The sequence below is a fragment of the Martes martes genome, assembly GCF_963455335.1.
Source record: "Martes martes genome assembly, chromosome: 16".
NCBI lineage: Eukaryota > Metazoa > Chordata > Mammalia > Carnivora > Mustelidae > Martes > Martes martes.
This window is the reverse complement of record NC_137904.1, coordinates 21,171,644-21,195,303: the sequence shown is the minus strand read 5'-3', so window position 1 is coordinate 21,195,303 and position 23,660 is coordinate 21,171,644. Positions and strand designations below refer to the sequence as shown.

General features: G+C 42.2%; 2 protein-coding genes across 3 annotated transcripts; one reads left to right on the top strand and one right to left on the bottom strand.

Moving 5' to 3' along the window:
* The first annotated feature begins 24 nt into the window (after positions 1–24).
* On the top strand, positions 25–19,161 carry GLOD4 (glyoxalase domain containing 4). Of its 2 annotated transcripts, XM_080826210.1 has the most exons (9): positions 25–181; positions 1,999–2,048; positions 2,825–2,945; positions 7,564–7,708; positions 11,854–11,990; positions 12,766–12,852; positions 13,124–13,237; positions 13,327–13,413; positions 18,893–19,161. In XM_080826210.1, the coding sequence occupies exons 1-9, from the start codon at positions 92–94 to the stop codon at positions 18,956–18,958; spliced, it is 897 nt and encodes a 298-aa protein (XP_080682336.1). In that variant the 5' UTR covers positions 25–91; the 3' UTR covers positions 18,959–19,161. The 2 variants fall into 2 exon arrangements, with proteins under 2 accessions (XP_080682336.1, XP_080682337.1); XM_080826211.1 differs by lacking the exons at positions 25–181; positions 1,999–2,048 and adding an exon at positions 2,136–2,188.
* Positions 19,162–23,016: 3,855 nt separating this feature from the next.
* LOC308356880 (diazepam-binding inhibitor-like 5) lies at positions 23,017–23,457 on the bottom strand. Its single transcript, XM_080826214.1, has one exon. It carries the CDS (start codon positions 23,410–23,412, stop codon positions 23,149–23,151), a length of 264 nt encoding a protein of 87 aa, XP_080682340.1. The 5' UTR covers positions 23,413–23,457; the 3' UTR covers positions 23,017–23,148.
* Positions 23,458–23,660: the final 203 nt, after the last annotated feature.

Sequence of the window (23,660 nt, the reverse complement as noted above, 5' to 3'; positions counted from 1 at the left end):
GCGCCGGCGGCGGCCAGTGACGTCACGACCCGTCTGCGCATCTGCGGGCTGGCAGGCTTCTAGTTCTGCCGGCTGTGTGGCGCTGGTAGCTATGGCTACTCGTCGAGCTTTGCACTTCGTCTTCAAAGTGGGAAACCGTTTCCAGACGGCGCGTTTCTTTCGCGATGTCCTGGGGATGAAGGTGCAGACGGGGCCGAGAGGGGCTGGGGCGCGAGGGTGGGTGGCCGGGGCCGCTGCGTCCCATTGGCCCAAGAAAGCGACAATTGGGTGTGTCTTGAATCTCCGCCGGCGCCCAGGTGTCCGACCTTAGCCCTGGACTCCCCATTAGCCCTGTCGGGTTTTCAGCTTCAGGAAGCGTTGTATGTTGCTGGTTGGGTTGGTGATCTTGGAAGGGGTCTTTATTAGTCGCCGACTGTGTCTCCCCACACATTTGTATCATTTGAGTTCATTCACAAATATTGAGGCTCTGCCCTCGTGGACTTTCCAGTCTAGTGGGAAAGACAGTAAACAGAAAGTAATATAATACTCTCCCAATGAACAATAACCCAGTCTCTTCCTGTTTGGAGCCTTTCGGCTAAGATAATCTGCCTGTTTAGAGCTCTGCTTCTCTCAGGCCTGCTTTGAATGGTCTCTTACGGGTATTCGGTCTCCCGGTGAATGCTCCGGCCCTCCTCTCAACAGTCCAGATCTAAGTGTGAAGTCAGAACCCATTGTCTCCCAGCACCCGGAAGCGGCCTCTCCAGCCCTGATCAGCTGTGATTCTGCAGGGATAACCTGGGTGGCAAATGCAGGTGGAAGCTATTGGGGAGCTCCCGATAAGCCAGGGTTTTAGAGGTACAAGAGTGCAATTTAATGTAGAGAGTGCAGAAGATGTAGAGAGCAAGGGAGTTACCTGAATTCATCAGTCACTTAAAATCTATCGTCTGTGCTTCATGGTCCTGTGTTGGTGACAGCTTTGGTGGCAAAGATGAAAATGACCTTAGTATCTGTCCTCAGCTAAAGCTTAGGCCTAGGATAGGGGTGGAGATGACAGTTTGGTTTGTACATAGCTAACAGTAATGGAAGTGAAAATTTCATAAGTGATGAAAAACCACAAAACTCTCCCTTAATATGTTTCCTCATTGATTAAAGTGTTTTTGTGAAGATTAAACACTGAATATCTGATACATCATATGTATTATATAAGTAGTAGCTACTAGTATTATTAAAAATTACTACAGGAAAGATTTAACTTCAGCTTGGGTCATCAGGAGGTAATTCATGGACATCTTGCATTTGAGTTGATCTATAAAAATAGGCAAGATTTCCACAAACAAAGATTAGAGGGAGGAGTATACTGGAAAAACTGAAAGAACCCATGCAAGGATAAGGTATGTTTGGGAAACACCACTAGTTTTCTGTGCCTTCAGCTTAGATTTCTTAGTTGAAATTGAGATGGGATATCAGGAAAAATAGGTTGGGACTACTTCTGATAGTATCTTGAATACTGAGGAATTTGGATTTTATGGCACAGTAAATAGGGAGCTCTCTTACATTTTAGAACAGGGTAATATTGTGATCAGAGCTGTGCATGAGGGACATAATTTTATGGTGGTATTAAAGATCAGTAAAGATGATTTTTAATAGTCTAGGAAAGAACTGGTAGGAACTTGAACTGGAGCCGTAGCTATGGGAATCAAAAAGGAGAATAGAAACTTAAGACATTGAGAGGCTACTGTGTGGGGGGGTTTGTGTCAAATGGTGTGATAAGTTATCTATTCTCACAACACATGGGGAGACTCAGGCCCTAAACAACATTCTCAGGCAACGTTCTCAATCTCAGACAACTATTGAGTGACAGCCAGGATTCCAAATCAGAATTCTCTAATGCTGGAGGCCATCCTTTGGTTTCCTGGGTGGTGGTGACGGTTTTAACTTCACAGCAGCCGCAGCTTCCAAATCTAAGTAGATTTCACAATCTTGTTTGCCTGACTCTAGGTATTCTAATTTCCTTATCAGATACTGCGGCATGAGGAATTCGAAGAAGGCTGCAAAGCTACCTGTAATGGGTATGACACCTTGTTTCTTAAAATCTCCTTTAGGCTATGAATACCCTTGGAGAACAGAAGAAAGTTGTTTGAAGTGAGTATAAGGCAGTAGAATAAATTCAGGAATCAATAAATTAAGGTGGCAGCTCTAAAAAACACAAGTAAGTGTATCCTCTAAATGAATCTTTTTTTTTTTTTTTTTTAGATTTTATTTATTTATTTGACAGAGGGAGAGAGAGAGTACAAGCAAGGGGAGCAGCAGGGAGAAGGAGAAGCAGACTTCCCCTGAGCAGGGAGCCCAGTGTGGGCCTCGATCCCAGGACCCTGGGTTCATGACCTGAGCCGAAGGCAGATAATTAACTGACTGAGCCACCCAGTGGCCCTAAATGAAGCAATGTCTTATTGAGTGTCTTAGCTTAGTAGCCATAGCAAACTGGAAAATTCCAAGGCCTAATGAGAATTGCATGCATGTTGAGAGATATGCAAAAATATAAAAGTCCGGTTGGAGAAGTATCTTTATAGGAGTATGTCCCCTGCTTTAAAGAAAAGGTAAACAAATCTTTCCCTCAAATAAGTGCCAGACAGGTGATCTTTGGAGCCTCTGGTGGTGGGGCCCACGAGCACTGTCCATAGCTGCTTTTAGCAACAGCTGAGAGGTCTGAGAGGTCATCGCATCCTTACAGGTACTCAGAGGACCAGAGGGGACTGCCCACTGTTCTGTCCCGAGAGTTCCTGAGGGGAGGCCTGATGCAGATTTTGTCTGTATTCACTGGATTCATTTACTTTCATCTTTCTAGGCCTTATGATGGGAAATGGAGTAAGACAATGGTGGGATTTGGACCTGAGGATGATCATTTTGTCGCAGAACTGACCTACAATTATGGCATTGGACACTACAAGCTTGGCAATGACTTCATGGTAAATGGCATTTTGTTTGAGCAGATTTTGGCTGTGCCTTTTATTGAGGTCCCTGATACGACTTTAAGTATGATGACTGCTCAATTGATAGCTTTTGAGTACAGATTAGTGCTTGTGCACCTGTCTCAGAGCTGCTTTGGGAGGAAATGTGTTCTTCTAGTGTTCAGTAGGAGGCAGACTCAAGACTTAGAGACAACTTTGACAGAGACAAGACTCCTTTAGGGGAATGACTGAACCTTGAGAGATAGAAGGACCGGAGTCATTGGTTTGCTCAAGCAGGTCCTGATCATCAAACAGAGAAATATTTTCTCTCTAATGAACCATTAGGATCGGGCTCTGCTATTATGGCAGTGCTAGTCAGAGAAAAACAGGAGAAGCTTTTCAGGAGAAAGAGAGAGAAGCATTGCATATACTACATTCATTGCTTCATTCATGCAAGAGTTCAAGTCACTGTGCATCTAATAGTTATAGGATCTGCCTCTTATTGAGCAGCTACTATGTGCTACATAGAACACCACTGGGTCCAAGCACACAATGAGATAGAAGTAACCAGTTTTCTCTCAGGATCTGCCGAGCAAATCTACCTCATGCTAGATGTTCTTTTTGTCAATTGATTCTGTTATTACTCTTAACTCATGTTAAAATAATAATGACATTTAAATGGAATTTTTATGACTCAAATATCTATAAAAGTGTTTTGAAAATGAGAAGGATAGTTCAGATTTAACATAATTAGTGTCTGTTTTTCTTTTTCTCATTCTTCATGTCTTTACTCATTTATTTTTATTAGGGAGAGAGAGTGTCTTTTTTTTTTTTTTTAAGATTTTATTTATTTATTTGACAGAGAGATCACAGGCAGAGAGGCAGGCAGGGGGGGGTGGGGAAGCTGTCTCCTCCTTGAGCAGAGAGCCAGATGCAGGGCTCAATCCCAGGACCGTGAGATCATGATCTGAGCCGAAGGCAGAGGCTTTAACCCACTGAGCCACCCAGGCACCCCAAGAGAGAGAGTCTTAAGCAGGCTCCACACCCAGATCAGAGCCTAATGAGGGGCTTGATCTCACGACTGTGAGATCATGACCTGAGCTGAAATCAAGAGTCAGATGCTTAACTAACTGAGCCACCCAGGTAGCCCTAATTTATTCATTTTACAGATATTTATTGCAACTTACTATATTGTTTATATTTATATTTACTAAACTTATATATAGTTATATATAAGTACATATATATTTACTATATTTATATTTATTGTGACTTACCTGGTTAGGTCCTGGGGTTACAGCAGAGTAAAGCATGTTCCCTGGCCTAAGGGGCTTCCTGTCAGGTGGGGGAAACAAGGAAAGAGACTGATTAGTGTGATTATTGCCAAGATTGGAATAAGCATAGGCGGATGTATATGGGCAAAGATGAGGCTGGAGAAATAAGCTGGGGCCATCAGACTAGGGTGTTCACACTTTATTCTAAAAACAGAGTGAATCCATTTTTGAAGCAGGGGAACGACACAGTATACGTGGTGGGCAAGAATTCACCTGGTTGGAGCATGGGTTTTGGGTTCAAAGAAAGCAAAACTGGAAGCGAGGAAACTAGCTCAAAGGGTAGTACAGCAAGGGACTCAAAGCCCCTTAACTCATGCAGTAGTGGGAGATGGAGAGACCTGGGTGGATTTGAGAGATGTTTAGGAGGTAGAGTTAATAGGATTTGGTGATTGAGTGTAAATGAAAATTTTTTCCATGTTTCTTCTTATCTTTTCCTTACTCTCCAAATCTAAATCAGGGAGAGGAAGAAAGAGCAAAAGCATCTTGGCACCAACATCATGTCACCAGCTCAAGTCAGATGTTGACTGATGGTGCTGCAGGGGTTAGAGGTCATGTAGGTGGAGAACAGCAGGGCTGCTCCACTGTGGGTCTTCCTAAGAGACTCTGGTAATAAAATATCCCTAATAAAAGGAAACTCTGGGCTCCTCAGTTCATGGAACAAAAAGAAAAACAGGTTACATGGAACTCCCATTTATATAAAGAATTATATAAATTCTTTCCAATTATATAAAGAAGAGGATCCAGGGGCACCTGGATGGCCTACTTGCTTAGTGTCCAACTCCTGATTTTGGCTCCTGATCTCGGGGTCATGAGATTGAGCCCTGCTTCCAGCTCTCTGCTCAGCTGGGAGTCTGCTTGAGATTCTCTCCCTCTTCCTCTGTCCTTCCTCCCTCTCTGTCTGTCTCAAATAAATCTTTTAAAACAAATTATCAACAACTTAATTTTTTTTTAAGGGGGCAAAAACTGAACAGACAGCCATAGAAAATGAATCAGAAATGTCTCTCAGGGGTGCCTGGGTGGCTCAGTGGGTTAAGCCTCTGCCTTCGGCTCAGGTCATGATCTCAGGGTCCTGGGATCAAGCCCCGCATCGGGCTGTCTGCTCAGCAGGGAGCCTGCTTCCTCCTCTCTCTCTCTGCCTGCCTCTCTGCCTAGCTGTGATCTATGTCTGTCAAATAAATAAATACAATCTTTAAAAAATTAAAAAAAAAAAAAAGAAATGTCTCTCAGACACTGAAAAAGATGTTCAGCTGCCAAGGTGCCATTTGTCACCGATCAGATTGACAAAAATCAAGAAGTGTGATAGCACACTGTGTTAAAAAGAGTGTTAGCCAACTGCCACTCTCATACATTACTTTTATAAGAGCATATATTACTACAACTTCAGTTTGGCGGTATCAAAATAATGTATTTGACCTTGGTCCTTGCAGTTTCACACCTAGGAATTTAGTTTACATGTATGTTAACAACTGTGTGAAATGAACTGTATTAAATTATTTATGGTGGTATTTATTCATACAACAAGTATTTATTGAGTACCTGCTATGTACCAGGCACGATTCCAGGAAGTTTGGATAACCAGTGAACAAAATGGGCAAAAATCTATGTCTGGCAGGGGAAGGAATCAGGGCCTGACAGACAATATATAATAAATAGAATAAATAAATCATACTATGTTGTTTTAAAGGTGATCGTTGTTATTGGAAAAGAACAGCAGAGGAAGGGAGATGGGGAGTATGGGACAGATGACTTTAATTTTAAGGAGGGTGTTGAGGGTGGGTATCAGGGAGGAGGGGACATTTGTGGAAAAGCTCATGTGAGAGAAGAGAGTTAGTTAGCCATATGGATATTGCAGGGAAGAGCAATCCAGATAGAACAGGCTATGCAAAAGCCCTCAGACAGCACCTGGCGTTCCAAAAAATGCAAGGAGACCAGGTTGGCTGTAACAGATGGAACAAGGGGAGAGTGGGAGGAGATGGGGTCAGAAACGATGGGATCAGGTTGTGTTGGGCCTTTCAAGCCATTAGAAGCCATCCCTGAGTGAAACTATGAGCTATCAAGGGTTTTAAGCAGGAGAAATACAACATAGGGTTGCTGTCTTGAGAGTAGAGTATGCATCAGAAAATTTACTTTGGCTACAGAGTGGGTGATGGATTGACAGCTCAGGGAAAGAGAGGCTGTTATGATAATCCCAGTTAGAACTGCAGCTGGTCTTATCAGAAGGCATAGTGTACATTTTTAGATATTGTGATTAAATTTTAAGTAATACCTAGATAGTTGGTTTAAATTTTTTAATTTTTTTAAGATTTTATTTATTTATTTGAGAGAGAGAGAGAGCTTGAGCGAACAGGTTGGGGGAGGGGCAGAAGGAGAAGCTGACTCCTTGAGGAGCAGAGGACCTGACATGGGACTCGAATTCAGGACCCTGGGATCATGACCTGAGCTGAAGGCAGACACTTAACCGACTGAACCACCCAGGCACCCAAATTTTTTTGTTTAAAAAGCAAAATTAGGGGCGTCTGGGTGGCTCAGTGGGTTAAGGCTTCTGCCTTTGGCTCAGGTCATGATCCCAGGGTCCTGGGATCGAGCCCCACATCGGGCTCTCTGCTGGGTGGGGAGCCTGCTTCCCTTCCTCTCTCTCTGCCTCTCTCTGCCTACTTGTGATCTCTCTCTCTGTCAAATAAATAAATTAAATCTTTAAAAAAAATAAATAAAGGGGCGCCTGGGTGGCTCAGTGGGTTAAAGCCTCTGCTTTCGGCTCAGGTCATGATCCCAGGGTCCTGGGATCGAGCCCTGCATTGGGCTCTCTGCTCAGCAGGAGGCCTGCTTCTCTGCCTACTTGTGATCTCTGTCTGTCAAATAAATAAAAATCTTAAAATAAATAAATAAAAATAAATAAACAAATAAAAGCAAAAAAAAAAAAACATCTCAAGTAGGTAGCTGGCAGGCCAAGGTAAACTCAAGATTTCTCTGACTGGATCTTTAAAATTAAAAGAAAGTATCTTTGGTATTAAAATGATCAAACTTCTCAGGGCGCCTGGGTGGCTCAGTCAGTTAAGTGTCTACCTTTGCCTCAGGTCATGACCCAGGGTCCTGGGATGGAGCCCCAGGTTAAGGAGCCTGCTTCTTCCTTTCACTTTGCTGCTCCCCTTGCTTGTGCTTGCTCTCTGTCTCTCAAATAAATAAAATCTTTTTAAAAAACACTAGAAGAAAATTTTGAATGCCAATTAAATCTTAGGTGACATGATGGTTTTGCCTCATTATCTTGCTCTAGAAAAGATCTGTAATATTGTTTTTTGTCATAGGGTATCACACTCGCTTCTAGCCAGGCTGTCAGCAATGCCAGGAAGCTGGAGTGGCCACTCAATGAAGTTACAGAAGGTGTTTTTGAAATCAAGGCCCCGGGAGGATATAAGTTCTATTTGCAGAATCACAACCCACCTCAGTCAGGTAATTATATTGGGACTTATAAAAGCCCTCTGTCTAATGCCATCTTTGATGAAAGGAGAGAGGAACCAGATCTCTTTCTCCTGTGGAGTTTCTATATTGACATGATATCTCTCCTAAGCCAATGTTTCTTATTCTTTGAGGAATCTTTTTTTTTTTTTTTTTTCTTTTTAGAGAGTGAGTGAGAGAGAGCACGCAGGGGGAGGAACAGTAGAGGGAGAAGCAGGCTCCCTGCCAAGCAAGGAGCCCAGTGTAGGACTTGATCCCAGGACCCTGGGATCATGACCTGAGCTGAAGGCAGATGCTTAACCAACTGTGCCACCCAGACATCCCTGGAGAGGGAGAATCTTAAGCAGGCTCCACACCCAGTGTCAAGCCCGATGTGGGGTTCTATCTTACCGCCCTGAGATCATGACCTAAGATGAAATAAAAAAAATCCGACACTTAAACAGCTGAGCCACCCCGAGAGATCATATTTTCATATTAGAACTTTAGTGCATAATCCTCAGGGATCTAACCGGTTCTGATTTTGTTCTGTTGGGAGTATATCTGTTTCAGCTGTAACAGAAAACCAATCTCAAACTAGGGTGGACAATAAGAAAATAGCTGACAGAGCAGGTATTCTGATACCTGATTCAGCTGATTCAGCAGCTCAACAATGGCATCAGGAATCCAACTTCTCTCTCTCTCTCCATCCCCTTGTCTGCAGGAGTCTACTTCTAGAGCCGGTTCCCTTGTGGTTGTTGGGTGGCTGCCAGTAGCAACTGGGGCTACATGCTTCCACATTCTCATATGGCAGGAGAGACTGACTTCCTGTTGCTTTTATTAAGAGCAGAGCAAAACTCTTCTGGAAGTTTCCTGCAGACTTCCTGGTCAGATTTGATTCACAATCCTGCTCCTGAATGAATCATTGCTAAGGCAAATAGGTTTATCCTTAGACCGGTTGGTCTTCTCTCTCCCGCTGAGGTCAGTTTCACAAACCATAGTGCTGGCGCTAGGTGAGTGAGGGTGGAAGGGAAGTGAGGGGCCCAGCATGCTGACTGCCATGTGGAAAGAAACTTGGCACAACATGTTTCATTTACTGCAGAACCATCCTCATCCTATGTGTAATCCCCGCACCTTCTGCTCTCCGCTCTGCCAAAAGAAAAACAATAGCAGAGAAAGACACCAGTGAATAGCAAAGGCGGTTCTGCCTGCCATTTCAGTGCATGGGCACACTCCCTTAAGTGGACCTGAGATGGGACACATATATTCTCTTCCTTCCACTGGTCTGCCTCAGCGTCCAAATGCCCCTCGTGTGTGTGCAATGCTACTTGCTTATCATCTGGAGCTTGGCAAAGGAAATAACGATCTGTTCCAGTGTGGGAGGTTAGACTGGTGCTGTAGGACTTACTGGCAGATGGTCACGTTTTATAAGCCTTGCGAAAGAGTCTATTCTTTATTTTGTGGACAGTGAAAGATTTTTTTTTTTTAATTTTTTTATTGACATATAATGTATTATTAGCCCCAGGGGTACAGGTCTGTGAATCACCAGGTTTACACACTTCACAGCACTCACCATAGCACATACCCTCCCCAATGTCCATAACCAACCACCCTCTCCCTACCCACCTCCCCCCTGGCAACCCTAAGTTTGTTTTGTGAGATTAAGAGTCTCTTATGGTTTGTCTCCCTCCCAATCCCATCTTGTTTTCATTTATTCTTTTCCTACCCCCAGACTCCCCACGTTGCATCTCCCCTTCCTCATATCAGGGAGATCATATGATAGTTGTCTTTCTCCGATTGACTTATTTCGCTAAGCATAATATCCTCTAGTTCCATCCATGTCATTGCAAATGGCAAGATTTCATTTCTTTTGAAGGCTGCATAGTATTCCATTGTATATATATACCACATCTTCTTTACCCATTCATCTGTTGATGGACATCTAGGTTCTTTCCATAGTTTGGCTGTTGTGGACTTTGCTGCTATAAACATTTGGGTGCACATGCCCCTTCGGATCACTACATTTGTATCTTTAGGGTAAATACCCAGTAGTGCAATTGCTGGGTCATAGGGTAGCTCTATTTTCAACTTTTTGAGGAACCTCCATGCTGTTTTCCATAGTGGTTGCACCAGCTTGCATTCCCACCAACAGTGTAGGAGGGCTCCCCTCTCTCTGCATCCTCTCTGGCACCCACTTATGATCTCTCTCTCTGTCAAATAAATAAATAAAGTCTTAAAAAAATATATTTTATTTATTTATTTGACAGAGAGAGAAATTACAAGTAAGCAGAGAGGCAGGCAGAGAGAGAGGGGGAAGCAGGCTCCCTGCTGAGCAGGGAGCCCAATGCGGGGCTCAATTCCAGGACCCTGAGATCATGACCTGAGCCGAAGGCAGAGGCTTAACCCACTGAGCCACCCAGGCACCCATAAATAAATAAAATCTTTAAAAAAATAAAAATAAATTTTAAAAGTTACATAAAAAATGGAGAGCCCCACAATCCCAAGATGTTTTTGTCCTTTGGAATGATAATACCTTTGTGGCATTAATTTCCATTTGGTAATCGGGTCAGATCTATCAGTCTAGCTGGTGTCCAGCCTTCCTTTTACTCACTGGGTCCTGGGTAGTCTCACCCACTTGTTACCATTCCTGTCCTTCATCCTTCAGGGACTCAGCTGGCTGGGATTTGTTGATTTCTCAACGAACAGGGAAAAGGAACAGTCTGGCAGGCAGAGGCATCTGTGAGAAACACTTCGCCTTTGTCATGGTATTGCTCTTCTAGCAAATGGGGCTGAGGCAGTGAAAACCAAAGAAGAATATACCGAATTTATCATAGAGCAGCTCTTCAGAAGGTCACCTTACAATATAAAAATTTCCAATGATGTTAAATGTTTTAGTATAACTTTTATCCGTTTTGCAAAAAATAGATTTTTTTCCCTAGACAGATAAGTCAAGAAGAAGAAAGAAGAAAACAGTACCCACATAGCCAGATAATCACTGTTAACATTTTAGAGTGCATTTTTCCAGTCGTTTATCCAAAAAAAATCTATCTATATGTCATATGTTCCATTTTAACGATTCCATTATTATTACCGTTATTACATGGTGGGAAGATTAAACCATTGTCTAAATGTTGGATATTTGTGTTGTCCCTATGTTTCATTGTTATGAGAAGCACTGTAAAGAATGTCTTTGTCCTGAAAGGCCTTCATACATTTGCAATTACTTCTTTAATTGGTGATAATAGGATTGCTCTTTGAAAAGCTGTTTACAATTTTTGCCCAGAAGTGTTCTAGTTTGCCCTCTGCCAGTATTATATGATTGTGATTTTTGCCGCCTGCCCTATCACAGTTAACACTGTACTTTTAAAGTTATTTGCCAATGAAATAACAAGATGTTTTAATTCTAATTTCTTTGATTATTTGTGAGGTTGAATTTTTTCTGTATTCCACTTCATTTTTTGTGGATTACCACTTTGTGCTTTTTACCTTTTTTTTTTCTAGGATGTTCATCTTTTTCCTAGTAATGTTTGAAGATTATTTAAATATTAAGGACTTCTTATCATATATGTTGCAAAAATGTTTCCTACTTTGTCATTTATTCTTTGATTGTAATTTTTTTCTTTTCTTTTTCTTTCTTCTTCCTCTTTTTTTTTTTTGGTGGTTATTGCCTAGGAATTTTCCATTTCATGCAATTAACCTAGTCTATTTTTTCCTTCATGGTTTTTCTATCTCTGGTGTCAGATTTTTAAAAAAAACTTTTCCCACCCCCAAGCTGTAGCAGTAATGACCTGTTCTTAGTATTTTCATGGTTTCATTCTTTAAACTCAATCCTTAAATCTAAAATCCCTTTCTTATCATAAACTAAGTTCCTGGGGCACCTGGGTACTCAATTAGGTAAGCATCTGCCTTCTGCTCAGGTCGTAATCCTGGGGTTCTGGGATTGAGCCCCACATAGGACTCCCTGCTCCACAGGAAGCCTGCTTCTCCCTCTCCCTCTGCTGCCCCTGCTTGTGCGCACACTCTCTCTTCCTCTTTCTCTGTCAAATAAATAAAATCTTCAGAAAAAAATATACTAAGTTCTTATATATACTCAAGCCTGATTTAGTCTTTCTTTGATTCCATTGCACTGATCTATAAATTGCTATTGTTTTATTACTCTCCAGATCCTATATTAAAAGTAACTCTAGCAGTGTCTGATCTTAAGAAGTCCTTGTACTACTGGTCTAATCTACTGGGAATGAAGATTTATGAAAAAAATGAAGAGAAGCAAAGGGCTTTGCTGGGCTATGCTGATAACCAGGTGAGTGATATTGGAGAGAAGTAATCTGTTACTTTGAGTTTGGCTTATAAACGAGGTTACATGAAGGTTATTCTCAGAGTTTTTTCACAGTGATTCAATATTTACAGAGATAAACAGAAAGAAGAAAATAAAAATTGCTGATAACCTCATCACCCAGATATTACCTTTGTTTATATTTGGGGATATAGCCTTTCAGAAGTGGAATTGCTGAGTCAGAACAGAGGGAGACAACATCTAGTACTATAATGATAATCTATTTTATCTTTTTTTTTTAATAACTTAGCATCTGAACATGATTTAGTCCTTGCACTCTGACCCAGCACATCTACTCATAAGAATTTATTTCACAGCCGTACTCACCATTTATGTGCGCAAGGAAATGTGTAAAAGGTTATCTGTTCCAGTTTGAAATAGCAAAAGATAAATAACCTCAGTGTCCTGTGCATTAGAGGTATAGTTCAGTATTTTTTGGTTTATCCATAGAATGGATTACTGTGCAGCTATCAGAAAGAATAGGGTGAGTTGTTATGTGCCAATGGAGTAACACTGGGTAAAAACAAGGGACAGAATAATGTGTAAATAATGCTACTGTTTGTATTTAAAAAAAAAAATCTGTGCATGCCATGTGTCTAGCAGGACACACAGGAAGCCTCTGGGAGAGAGTAGAAGGGAAAGATAGTTTTTACTTTATTCCTTTAGTACTGTTTGATTTTTTTTTCTTTTAATCACATAACCTGTTCCAAAAAACTAGACCCACTTTCTTTCTTCTTTTCAGTGTAAGCTGGAGCTGCAGGGTATCAAGGGTAGAGTTGATCATGCAGCAGCTTTTGGCAGAATTGCCTTTTCTTGCCCCCAGAAAGAGGTAATGTTTGTTCCTGGATCTTTTGTGTAAGCTCTGGGACTAGCCAGTTGAATCAGCTAAGAACCTCAACCCGCCCCTCTTCAGGTTCGTTCCAATTGTGGCTTGGTATCAAGTTCACCAGTTGTCTCAAGAGCGGCTGAGATAATAAAATCAAACAAGTGGTGCCTGGGTTCTCTCTGATTGGTCTGATACTCCCCTAGGGCTGATGAGGACCATAGTGTGGGAGTGGTACATGACCCCTTGCTTGCTTTCCTTCTTTATTTTCCTCCAGTTACTGGACTTAGAAGACTTGATGAAAAGGGAGAACCAGAAGATTCTGACTCCCCTGGTGAGTCTGGATACGCCAGGGAAAGCAACGGTACAAGTGGTCATTCTGGCTGACCCTGTAAGTATTACTCAAGAAAGGGATGGGCTGCACCAGGGGTTTCTTCAAGGTGTCTTTTTGCCAGATTTCTTTTCTCTTTATCGACGTAGGATGGACATGAAATTTGCTTTGTGGGGGATGAAGCATTTCGAGAACTTTCTAAGATGGATGTAGAAGGAAGCAAATTGTTGGATGATGTGAGTCTCATTTCTGACTTTCTATCCCCATAGGCGTACAGGGGATAGTGTTAAGTGTGTGGGGGAAAGGCTGAAGCAGGAGGGTCCAGTGCTGTGTCCTTTTGGCGGTAGGGTGACATCTGAGCCAGGAACATGTGTCTTCGTTGCTACCCGTATGACTCTTTTTTTTTTTTTTTAAAGATTTTATTTTTAAGTGGGGCACCTGAGTGGCTCAGTCGGTTAAACGTTCTGTCTTCAGCTCAAGTCATGATTCCAGAGTCTGTGGATGGAACCCCGCATGGGGCTTCCTGCTCAGCAGGGTGCCTGCTTCTCCCTTTTCCCTCTGCCTGATGCTCCCCCTGCTTGTGTGCTGTGTCTCTCTAAAATCTTAAAAAAAAAAAAGGATTTTATGGACACCTGGGTGGCTCAGTCGTTGAGCGTCTGCCTCGGCTCAGATCATGATCCCAGCATCCTGGAATGGAGCCCTTTATTGGGCTCCCTGCTCAATGGGAAGCCTGTTCTCCCTCTCCCACTCCCCCTGCTTGTGGTTCTTCTCTCGCTGTGTCTCTCTCTGTCAAAAAAATAAATAAAATCTTTTTTTTTTTTTAGATTTTTATTTATTTATTTGACAGAGATCACAGGTAGGCAGAGAGGCAGGCGGGGTCGGGGGGGAAGCTGAGCAGAGAGTCCAACATGGGGCTTGATCCCAGGACCCTGAGATCATGACCTGAGCCAAAGGCAGAAGCTTAACCCACTGAGCCACCCAGTCGCCCCTAAATAAAATCTTTAAAAAAAAAAAAAAAGATTTTTGGGGCGCCTGGGTGGCTCAGTGGGTTAAAGCCTCTGCTTTCGGCTCAGGTCATGATCTCAGGGTCCTGGGATCGAGCCCCGCATCGGGCTCTCTGCCTGGCAGGGAGCCTGCTTCTCTTCCTCTCTCTCTGCCTGCCTCTCTGCCTACTTGCAATCTCTCTCTCTCTGTCAAATAAAGAAATAAAATCTTTTAAAGGAAAAAAAAAGACTTTATTAATAAGTAATCTCTACACTCAACATGGGGCTTGAACACACAATTCCAAGATCAAGAGTCACATGCTCTACCGCCTGAGCCAGCCAGGTGCCCCTAAAATATTTTGTTTTTTTAAGGAAACTCTACACCCAGCGTAGGGCTCGAACTCAAGACCCCAACATTAAGAGTTGCACACTCTACTGACTAAGCCAGCCAGGCGCCCCAGCACCCATATGACTCTTAACTGGGTATAGCATTCATGCCTTCGCACTTGCTCACGCTGCCTGGGGAACCACTCCTGCCCCATGCATTGTGATTCTGCTCAACGAGGGGAAAGGCCTGGATACACCCCCCTGCTTCTTTAGCTCTCTTGGTCCTCTCATCTCCAGTGTACAGTGGCAGTCCCTTCCTTTCTAGTGAATTGTTCTCGTCAGCATGCAAACGAGGTTTCATGTCTCCCATCTTTTAAAAGTCTTTTGCCCCATATCCCTTCTCCACAGTTCTTTTTAAAAAATCTGCCTACACTCTGTTTCTGCTTCTTACCTCCCCTTCACATCTGAGTCTGTTCTGCCCTGGCTCCTGTCACTCATGGGAATGCTCCTGTTGATATCACAAGTGACTTCATCTTGCCAAGTCCAGCAACTACTCTTCTATCCTCATCAAACTCAGTCAACATCCAAAGCCATCATTGTACCCCAGCTTCTGGCACATACCTGGTGTGTGGTAGGAACTTAGTGAATGCTCTGTTGATGATTCAGGGAATGAATCACTGGCTCTTCACTTACTATCTTGTGTGACTGACTGTAAGTAATTTACTTAAATTCTCTGAACTTCAGTTTTGGTGGTTTTGTTTTATTTTGTTTTAAGTAATCTCTGTGCCCGACATGGAGCTTGAACTCACAACCCCAAGATCAAGAGTCACATGCTTTACCAACTGAGCCAGCCAAGATCCCTTAGGCTTTAGTTTTCTTACCTGGAAATTTGAGAAAAAGATACGTACCTCATAGGATGGTTGTATGGTTTATAGAGCATGGCAAACTGCTGACATTATAACAGACACTCAATTTAATTAAAGCAGGAAACAAAATATATAGCATTAATAAATTTTATCATAAAGGAAAACAGAATCCTGGACAACCTCCCAGTTGGCATATTTGTTAGACTTTTTCCTCCTTGCTTTTTCATATCCCTGACTAACTTCCTCCTCTTTCAAGTTCTCTTCTTTTGTCTTAGAGATCCCACCATTTTCATATCTCCCTGACAGCTTCTTAGACAAAAGCACATCTTTCTGTCTCATTCCAGAACGATTTACCCACAGTCCCACTCTAGCTGTCTTTTACGCTCATTCCACATTTTTCCTCTTCTCTGAGTAGAAGTTACCTACTACTCTGGTTACTTCTTCTCTGAGCTGCAACTATCATCCATTCTCTGACTTCCTAATTTCTAGTTCCTACTCCTCCCTAAGCTCTAAACAAGTATTTTTTGTTGTTACTGAGGTAAGGTATACACGAAATATAAATGAACAGAAATTTAGTGTTCTATCTGATGAGTTTTGACAGCTAAATATTCTCATACAACCACTGTTCAAAATATAGAGCATTTTCATCATTGTAGAAAGTTCTCCCATGCCCGTTTCCAACTAATTCTCACCGCTGCCTCCCAGAAGCAAGTATTGTACTTATTGTCACATTATTTTTGTCTTTGGACTTCATATGAATGAAATCATTCAGTAGGTATTCTTTTGTGCCTGACTTCTGTCACCCAGCATAACATTTTTGAGATTCTTCTATGTAATTACACACATCACAGAGTTCTTTTTTTTTCTTTTTTTATTGCTGAGTGGTATTCAGTTTTATAAATACAACAATTTGCTTATCCATTCTTCTGATGGTGGATATTTGAGTTGTTTCCAGATTTTATCCACAATAAGGAAGACTGCTATGAACGTTCTTGTGTAAATCTTATAGACATTGTTTCATTTCCCTTAGGTAATAATTAGGAGTGGAATTGCTTTTACTTTATGAAAAACTGCCAAACAGTTGTCCAAAGTGATTGGCCCATTTTACTCTCCTGTCAGCCGTGTATGTGTCTGAGAGTTCCACCTGTTCCATACCCTCATCAGCATTTGTGTTTTTCTGGGTTTTTGTTTTAGCTGTCCTAGAATGTGTAAAATGGCTTCTCATCGTGGGTTTAACTTGCGTTTCCTTGATAACTGCTGACGTTCAGCACCTTTGCGTATGCTTATTGGCTATTTGCACACCTTCCTTTACGAATTATATGTTCAAGTCTTTTGTCCATTTCTTTCTATAATAGATTTTATTTATAATATTTGGTCATTAAAAATTCCAAAAATACACAGGAGAGTACAACAGATCTCTGTGTGACTGTTACTAATCAACATTGCCATAATTTTTCATCATTCCTTCCCACCCCACTCTTTTTTTGGCTAGGGAATTTTTTCCCCACCCCCCCCCCCAAGATTTTTTTGATTATTCATTTGAGAGAGAAAGAGCATGAGCTGGGGGAGAGGGAGCAGCAGACTCCCTGCTGAGCCACGTGGGGCTCAATCCCAAGACCTCGGAATCATGACCTGAGCCAAAGGCGATGCTTAACCATCTGAGCCACCCAGGCGCCCCTTTTTTGCTAGGGAATTCTAAGGCAAATCTTAGACACTGTGTTGTTTTAACCCTAAGTACTTAAGTATTTTATACATTTTGATTTTTTTTTTTAAGATTTATTTGAGAGAGAGTGCTCGCCTGCATGTGCACATGAACTGGGGAGGGGCAAAGGGAGAGGGAGAAGCAGACTTCCCACCAAGCAGGGAGCCTTAGGTGGGACTCAATCCCAGGACTCTGAGAATAAACAGTTTTTGAAGTGACTGGATTTATGCTTTAGAAAGCTGATGCTGCCAGGAGGGATGGCAAATGAAGGCAGATGCTTAACTGACTGAGCCACCCAGGCACCCCAGTATTTTATACATTTTTAAATTATTTATAAGAAGTAAAAGTCAAGGAATTTTCTTATGTACCATATTGATATTAGCACAATTTTAAAAATCACCAGTATATCCTTAATGTCACTTAAAATCCAGTTTTATTAAAATTTCCCTAATTAGGGGCGCCTGGGTAGCTCAGTCGTTAAACGTCTGCCTTTGGCTTGGGTCATGATCCCAGGGTCCTGGGATCAAGCCCCACATCAGGCTCCCTGCTCCATGGAAGGCCTGCCTCTCCCTCTCCCAATCCCCCTGCTTGTGTTCCCTCCCTGCGTCTCTCTCTGTCAAATAAATAAGTAAACTCTTTAAAAAAATAAAATTTCCCTAATTAATGAAAAATGATTTTATATAGTTGGTTTTCCCTATGCATTTTTTAAGTAGTTTTAATATAATTGGGCTGCATCAATACAGAACAATTTATATGAGCCATTGAGATTCATGACAAACTAGTTGGAAGACACACCTCTGATCTATTTTACATTTTAGCCGTTCTAGTCCAATCTCTACGAATGTATTTTCACACTACATGACTGCTCACACGATTTTATTCTCCTGGAATGTCCCTCATTTAAATATTTGCTTATTTTTTAAGGCCCATTCAAATCCATTTTTTAAAAAAATTGGTTATTTATCTTGTTGATTGGAGTTCTGGTTGTGAGTCATTTGTTAAGTATCTACAAATGCAAGTACTTCTCCCAGGCTATGGCTTGCCAGTTTATTTTCTTAACAGAATCTTTTGAGGGCGCCTGGGTGGCTTAGTTGGCTAAGTGTCTGCCTTCGGCCCAGGTTATGATGCCAGGGTTCTGGGATTGAGTCCTACATCAGGCTCCCTGCTCAGCAGAAACCCTACTTCTCCCTTTGCCCCACCCCCCCAACTTGTGCTTTCTCACTTCTCACGTGCACTCTCTCTCTCTCACGAAAGTAAATAAAATCTTTTTAAAAAATCTGCAGACAGTTGCTCAATACTTACATCCTGTCAAATTAAACATAATACTCTATGCCGAATGAATGCTTTTTTTTTAAACATTTATTTATCTGTGAGTGTAAGAACGTGAGCTGGGGGGAGAGGGAGCAAGAACTAAAGCAGACTCCATGCTCAGTGCAGAGCCTGACGTGGGGCTGGATCCTATAACCCAGAGATCATGACCTGAGCTGAAACCAAGAGTCGGACGCTCAATCCACTGAGCCACCCAGGTGTCCCCTGAATGAGCACTTTTTTTTTTTAAAGATTTTATTTATTTATTTGAGAGATCACAAGTAGGCAGAGAGGCAGGCAGAGAGAGAGGGGGAAGCAGGCTCCCCGCTGAGCAGAGAGCCTGATGTGGAGCTTGATCCCAGGACCCTAAGATCATGACCTGAGCCGAAGGCAGAGGCTTAACCCACTGAGCCACCCAGGTGCCCCAAATGAGCACTTTTTGTTAATGACCATAGGCAGTGCACTGAGGTACAAAGTGGACTGTATTGTTTTATGGGCTTAAATATATATTCCAATTCTCTTTCTGCAGGCAATGGCAGCAGATAAAAGTGATGAATGGTTTGCTAGACACAAGAAATCAAAGGCTTCGGGGTAACAGAAGACATGATGTGGAACAAGCATTTGTGATTCCTGTCTAGCACCTGCAAGGCCTGATGTGTCCATGCATGATAAAGACCCTCACACCTTGCTTGTTTCCTGTACCAGCAAGGAGGCTGGGGTGGTAAAAATCTGTGTGTCTTAATCTTTGAAAGCGCTAAGATATATTTTAGAAATAAAATCCTATTATCCATCCAGTTAGAGGAGAACTGTTGCCGTAATCAGTACTGTTACTGGAATGGCACATTCTTTGTGTAACTCTATTAGATTAGTCATAATGTATTTTTTAGATTGGGCAGCTATGTGGGACACTACCTGTGGTTGGAGATGGAGGGAATTTTGATAAGCTTATAGCAGGACTACTTCTGGCACCATGCTGTTCTAATGCCTTCCTCTGGCAGGCCTTGACACTGAAAAATATTAAAGAGGGGCGCCTGGGTGGCTCAGTAGGTTAAAGCCTCTGCCTTCAGCTCGGGTCGTGATCCCAGGGTCCTGGGATCGAGCCCTGCGTCGGGCTCTCTGCTCGGTGGGGAGCCTGCTCCCCCACTCTCTCTCCCTGCCTCTCTGCCTACTTGTGATCTCTCTCCTCTGTGAAATAAATTAAAAATCTTTTTAAAATTTTTTTAAATTAGAAAAAAAAGAAAAATATTAAAGAAATTTTGTTCTTGAATCAAGAGATTTGACTAACACCCCACACATTCTTTGCTTTGAAATTCTGAGCAGCCAGAGAAAACAGATGGAAGGAGCTAATGTGCTATGTTTCTACATGCCTGGCTTCATGCTATTTTCCTTATATAACTTTTTAAAATCTTCATGAGAATTTCAATTTTTTAAATATGGGTTAGATTTCTTAAATATGGATTAGATTATTTCTTCAGCCTGAAAAAAATTTTTTTCAGTGATTTTTTTTTTTTTTTGAAGATTTCATTTACTTACTTGATAGAGATCACAAGTCAGCAGAGAGGCAGGCAGATAGAGGGGGAAGCAGGCTCCCTGCTGAGCAGAGAGCCCGATGTGGGGCAACCAGGACCCTGAGATCATGACCTGAGCCGAAGGCAAAGGCTTAACCCACTGAGCCACCCAGGCGCCCCTTTTTAGTGATTTCTTGTAGCTTTCTATTTGGTTCCAAAGAAGAAATAAATTTTAATCATTGGAAATAGAATTATATTGGCCATATTTATTATAAATGGTTTTTGAAAGTATACTTCTTGAATCACATTGTTACACCAGCCTCTGTTTAAAATGGTAGTGGCCAGGTTCAGATTTTAGGCAAGAAGCTGAGGAGATTGAAAAGGATTGACTCAGAGGTTACCAGTTCCAGAATAATACTTATGAAATCACCTGTGGTGTTCTGTGCTTCCAGGAAATTTCAGGGTTTCAGCTCACCTTCTGTTAGGGTAATCTTACCTTCACTGAGAGAAAAAAATCTTTTTCCAGCTCCACAGCACTTTTCATTCAACTTAAACTGTCTTGAGACAGAGTTTGAAAGCAAACCAAGTTATATATGTCCCTTCTCTAGACCATTGGTTCACTTTTTTCCTATACACGGGGAAATTATTGTATGGATTTTGAATAACACCTCTGAGGATGGTATGATCTATTAGAAAACAAGGTTGTAAGATGGTTTTGCCCAAGCTGGCATTTTAAAACAGATGAAGTTGGAAAGTTCTTTGGCTTCTCTAGAGTTGTGTTTTCATAACAGTTATTTTGGGGTTTTTTTGCCTTGAGGGTTGAGGAGTTCTGGCATATTAAGTTTAAATTCAAACTTCCCTTAGGTTTAAATCCAGAGAAATTTAGAATGGCTGGGTTGCAAGCGCTCCCCGAGCCTACCCAGGGAGTTAGTATGAAATCCATATTTGCTTGACATCTTGGTAGAATTAGCAAAGCTGTGGACATTCACAGCTCCTTTATGGGACTTTCTGCCCATCTCACCTGTCACATGCAGTTGCCATTGTGGTTTAGCAGTTTTTAGGAGGGTTCCAATTTGTCCACTGAAATTTATGGTGAGAGTTCATGGGAAGTTTCAGTTTGGTCTAAGATTTCTTATCTTTCTGGGAAGTCAATAGGAAATTTACTCTGGCCTTAATGATCAACAACAAAAAAATGCTCTTGTTTTGTTGTTGTTGTTGGATTTTATTTATTTTTAGAGGGCCAAGGTGGGGGCAGAGGGAGAGAGAAACTTAAGCAGATTCCACACTGATCCTGGAGCCCAATGTGGGGCTCGATCTCATGACCCTGAGATCATGACCTGAGTGGAAACCAAGAGTCGGTTGTAACTAACTGAGCCACCTAGGCACCCCAAGAAATACTCTTGCCTCAGACTTCTATAACAGAGTCAGTGATACAAAAATCAAAAATTAAAAAGATATACATTGAAAAGTCTTGCTCCTACCAATTCCATTCCCCTTGCCTCCTTATTAAACAGACAAATATATTTATTTTCTCCCTTTTCCCCACAAAATTCAGCATACTGTACACACTATATATTTTTAAATAATGTATCCTATAGTTGCTTTCTGCAGTCCTAACTATGGTGCATTTTTACTTTATCAGGTTTTATAATTTATGGAATGGTATGACTTACACCTACAGTGCCTCAGTTAACACCATATTTTGGAGCAAGATGTTCCATTATTATTTTTTTTTTTTTTTTTTTTTAAGATTTTATTTATTTATTTGACAGACAGATCACAAGTAGGCAGAGAGGCAGGCAGAGAGAGAAGGGAGGAAGCAGGCTCCCCGCCGAGCAGAGAGCCCGATGCGGGGCTCGATCCCAGGACGCTGGGATCATGACCCGAGCCGAAGGCAGCGGCTTTAACCACTGAGCCACCCAGGCGCCCCTCCATTATTATTTTTACTAGTAATTCACACTTACTGTGAATCGGGGCCCTAAAGCATCAAAATGTGCTTGTAATATCCTCCAAAAGAAGAGAGGACAGCACAGCTGTTGTACAAAGTAGCTCTTGCCCGACCTAAAATAGTTCTTCAGTCACTGTGACATCCTGGGGATACTTTATTCTCACGTCATGTACTTAGTCTATAGCAACTTCTTGCAAAGACATGAACAGAAGATCCTGAAAATACATGGTGAGATTTGGTTTCCTTTGTCCTCTGAAGTCTTTATGGTTGTTGCTTCTGTTGTTTAATGGCCCTTCAGGAACTAGAACTGACCTGATGTCTTAATCTATGAAAATAGTTTTTGAGGAAAAGTGTTGGGAAGGCCCATGCCACAGGAGAGCTTTTTCTCTGAAATGCCTTTAATGATAGCACATAGCTTCCTCCATATCCCAGGGCATCGATGCCTCTGTGATCATTGGCACTAAGGAGTGGAAGCCGAGCGCAGACATTTTGGCCCTTGCCAAAAGGGGTGTGTTTGGCCCTTGTCAAGGGGTGTGTTGTGCTTCTAAAACAAACTCATTTACACGTATTGTCCCATAGACATCCCCAAGCAGAAACTAGGGTTAGCTACGAACTAATTCCAGGAAAACTTTGGTTGCACGGCCTCCAATGAGGCTTTCGGGAGACTGGGATTTTGAAACCATCTGATCTGTTGTTTCTAGTCTGCTGTGTTGTCATGCATCAATTGCTTCACTGAAAGCTTGACTTCCCTCAAAATATTAACTCCATCAGGCCTGCATTCCAGTAGGGGCTTTTGGTAGTAGGATTTGACTTTAGCTTTTTGGAAACCAAAGCCCCTTTTCCCTCACTAATGTTGGGTTAGTAGTGAACAGACAACCCCTGAAGAGATAAGGGGCCTTGGCCTCCTCTCCTTCATTCCCCTTTCCCGGGAGGCCAAGCCTCTGGAGAATGGTCTTTTGACCTCAAATGTTGAGGCATTTTCATAGCATGATTCTTCCCCCAACCTCTCTCCTCCTGCCAAGCATTTGCGTATACTCTGGGATAGGAAGGCTGGGAACTCTTATTCATAAAGCCAGTTGTGATGGAACTTTCCCTAGAGCAGAGCAGCTTTTTATATATTTTGGACACCTCAGGACTCTCACCGTCACTTGGAGTTTAATCATCTTTCCAACAACAGTCACTCACACTCATGCAGTTTAAGAGATTTATTGATGTTTCTCAGCTATAGTGGTTATGGTTTCAGGATGTTTCAGCCATCGGTCTTTTAAGAAGCCCTTTTCCCTACTGGAGGAGCCCTGCTACTTGATTCTGTTTCACACTCTGTCCTCCTTAACCAGTATCCTTTTTCTTTAGTTCTTCCACTTTGGCAACATAGATCCTCATGGCATCCATCTTGGACATCCCTCTGTTCTCGTTCCATGCCTCCCACTTGGCCTTGGCTTTCACATCTGTAGCAGGTGGGGAAGGAATGTTGCAATCGCCCTGGGTGGCCTGTTTGTAGAAGCTGTACACCATCAGTTTCTCCTGGTCACTCACAGGTCCCTTCAACTGCTTAATAGCAGCACAGGCCAGCTCAAACTCCACTTGGCACATTGGAGGAGGGGAAGCCCGGCCCCTATGTCCTCTCTAGGTGATAGCTGGCGCTGGAAGCTGGAGGATGGAGAGTTAGAAACACTGGAGGTTGGTCATTAGGTCAGGGAAGAAGGGAAAGGGAGCACAGGAGACATGGTAATGTGTGAGAAGAACATAGGAAATTCGTGTGTGTGTTCTCTCAGAACCAGGGGCTATTGGATTGGATCTCCCCCACCGTTGCTCTGGCTAGCAAAGTGCATTTTCTGGGG

Bases quoted from the DNA above. Each gene is read 5' to 3' on its own strand.
- GLOD4 (XM_080826210.1), top strand. From the start codon at position 92: ATGGCTACTCGTCGAGCTTTGCACTTCGTCTTCAAAGTGGGAAACCGT. The intron at 11,991-12,765 runs GTGAGTGATATT...TCTTCTTTTCAG, and splicing joins TGGGCTATGCTGATAACCAG to TGTAAGCTGGAGCTGCAGGG. The intron at 12,853-13,123 runs GTAATGTTTGTT...ATTTTCCTCCAG, and splicing joins TTTCTTGCCCCCAGAAAGAG to TTACTGGACTTAGAAGACTT.
- LOC308356880 (XM_080826214.1), bottom strand. From the start codon at position 23,412: ATGTGCCAAGTGGAGTTTGAGCTGGCCTGTGCTGCTATTAAGCAGTTG.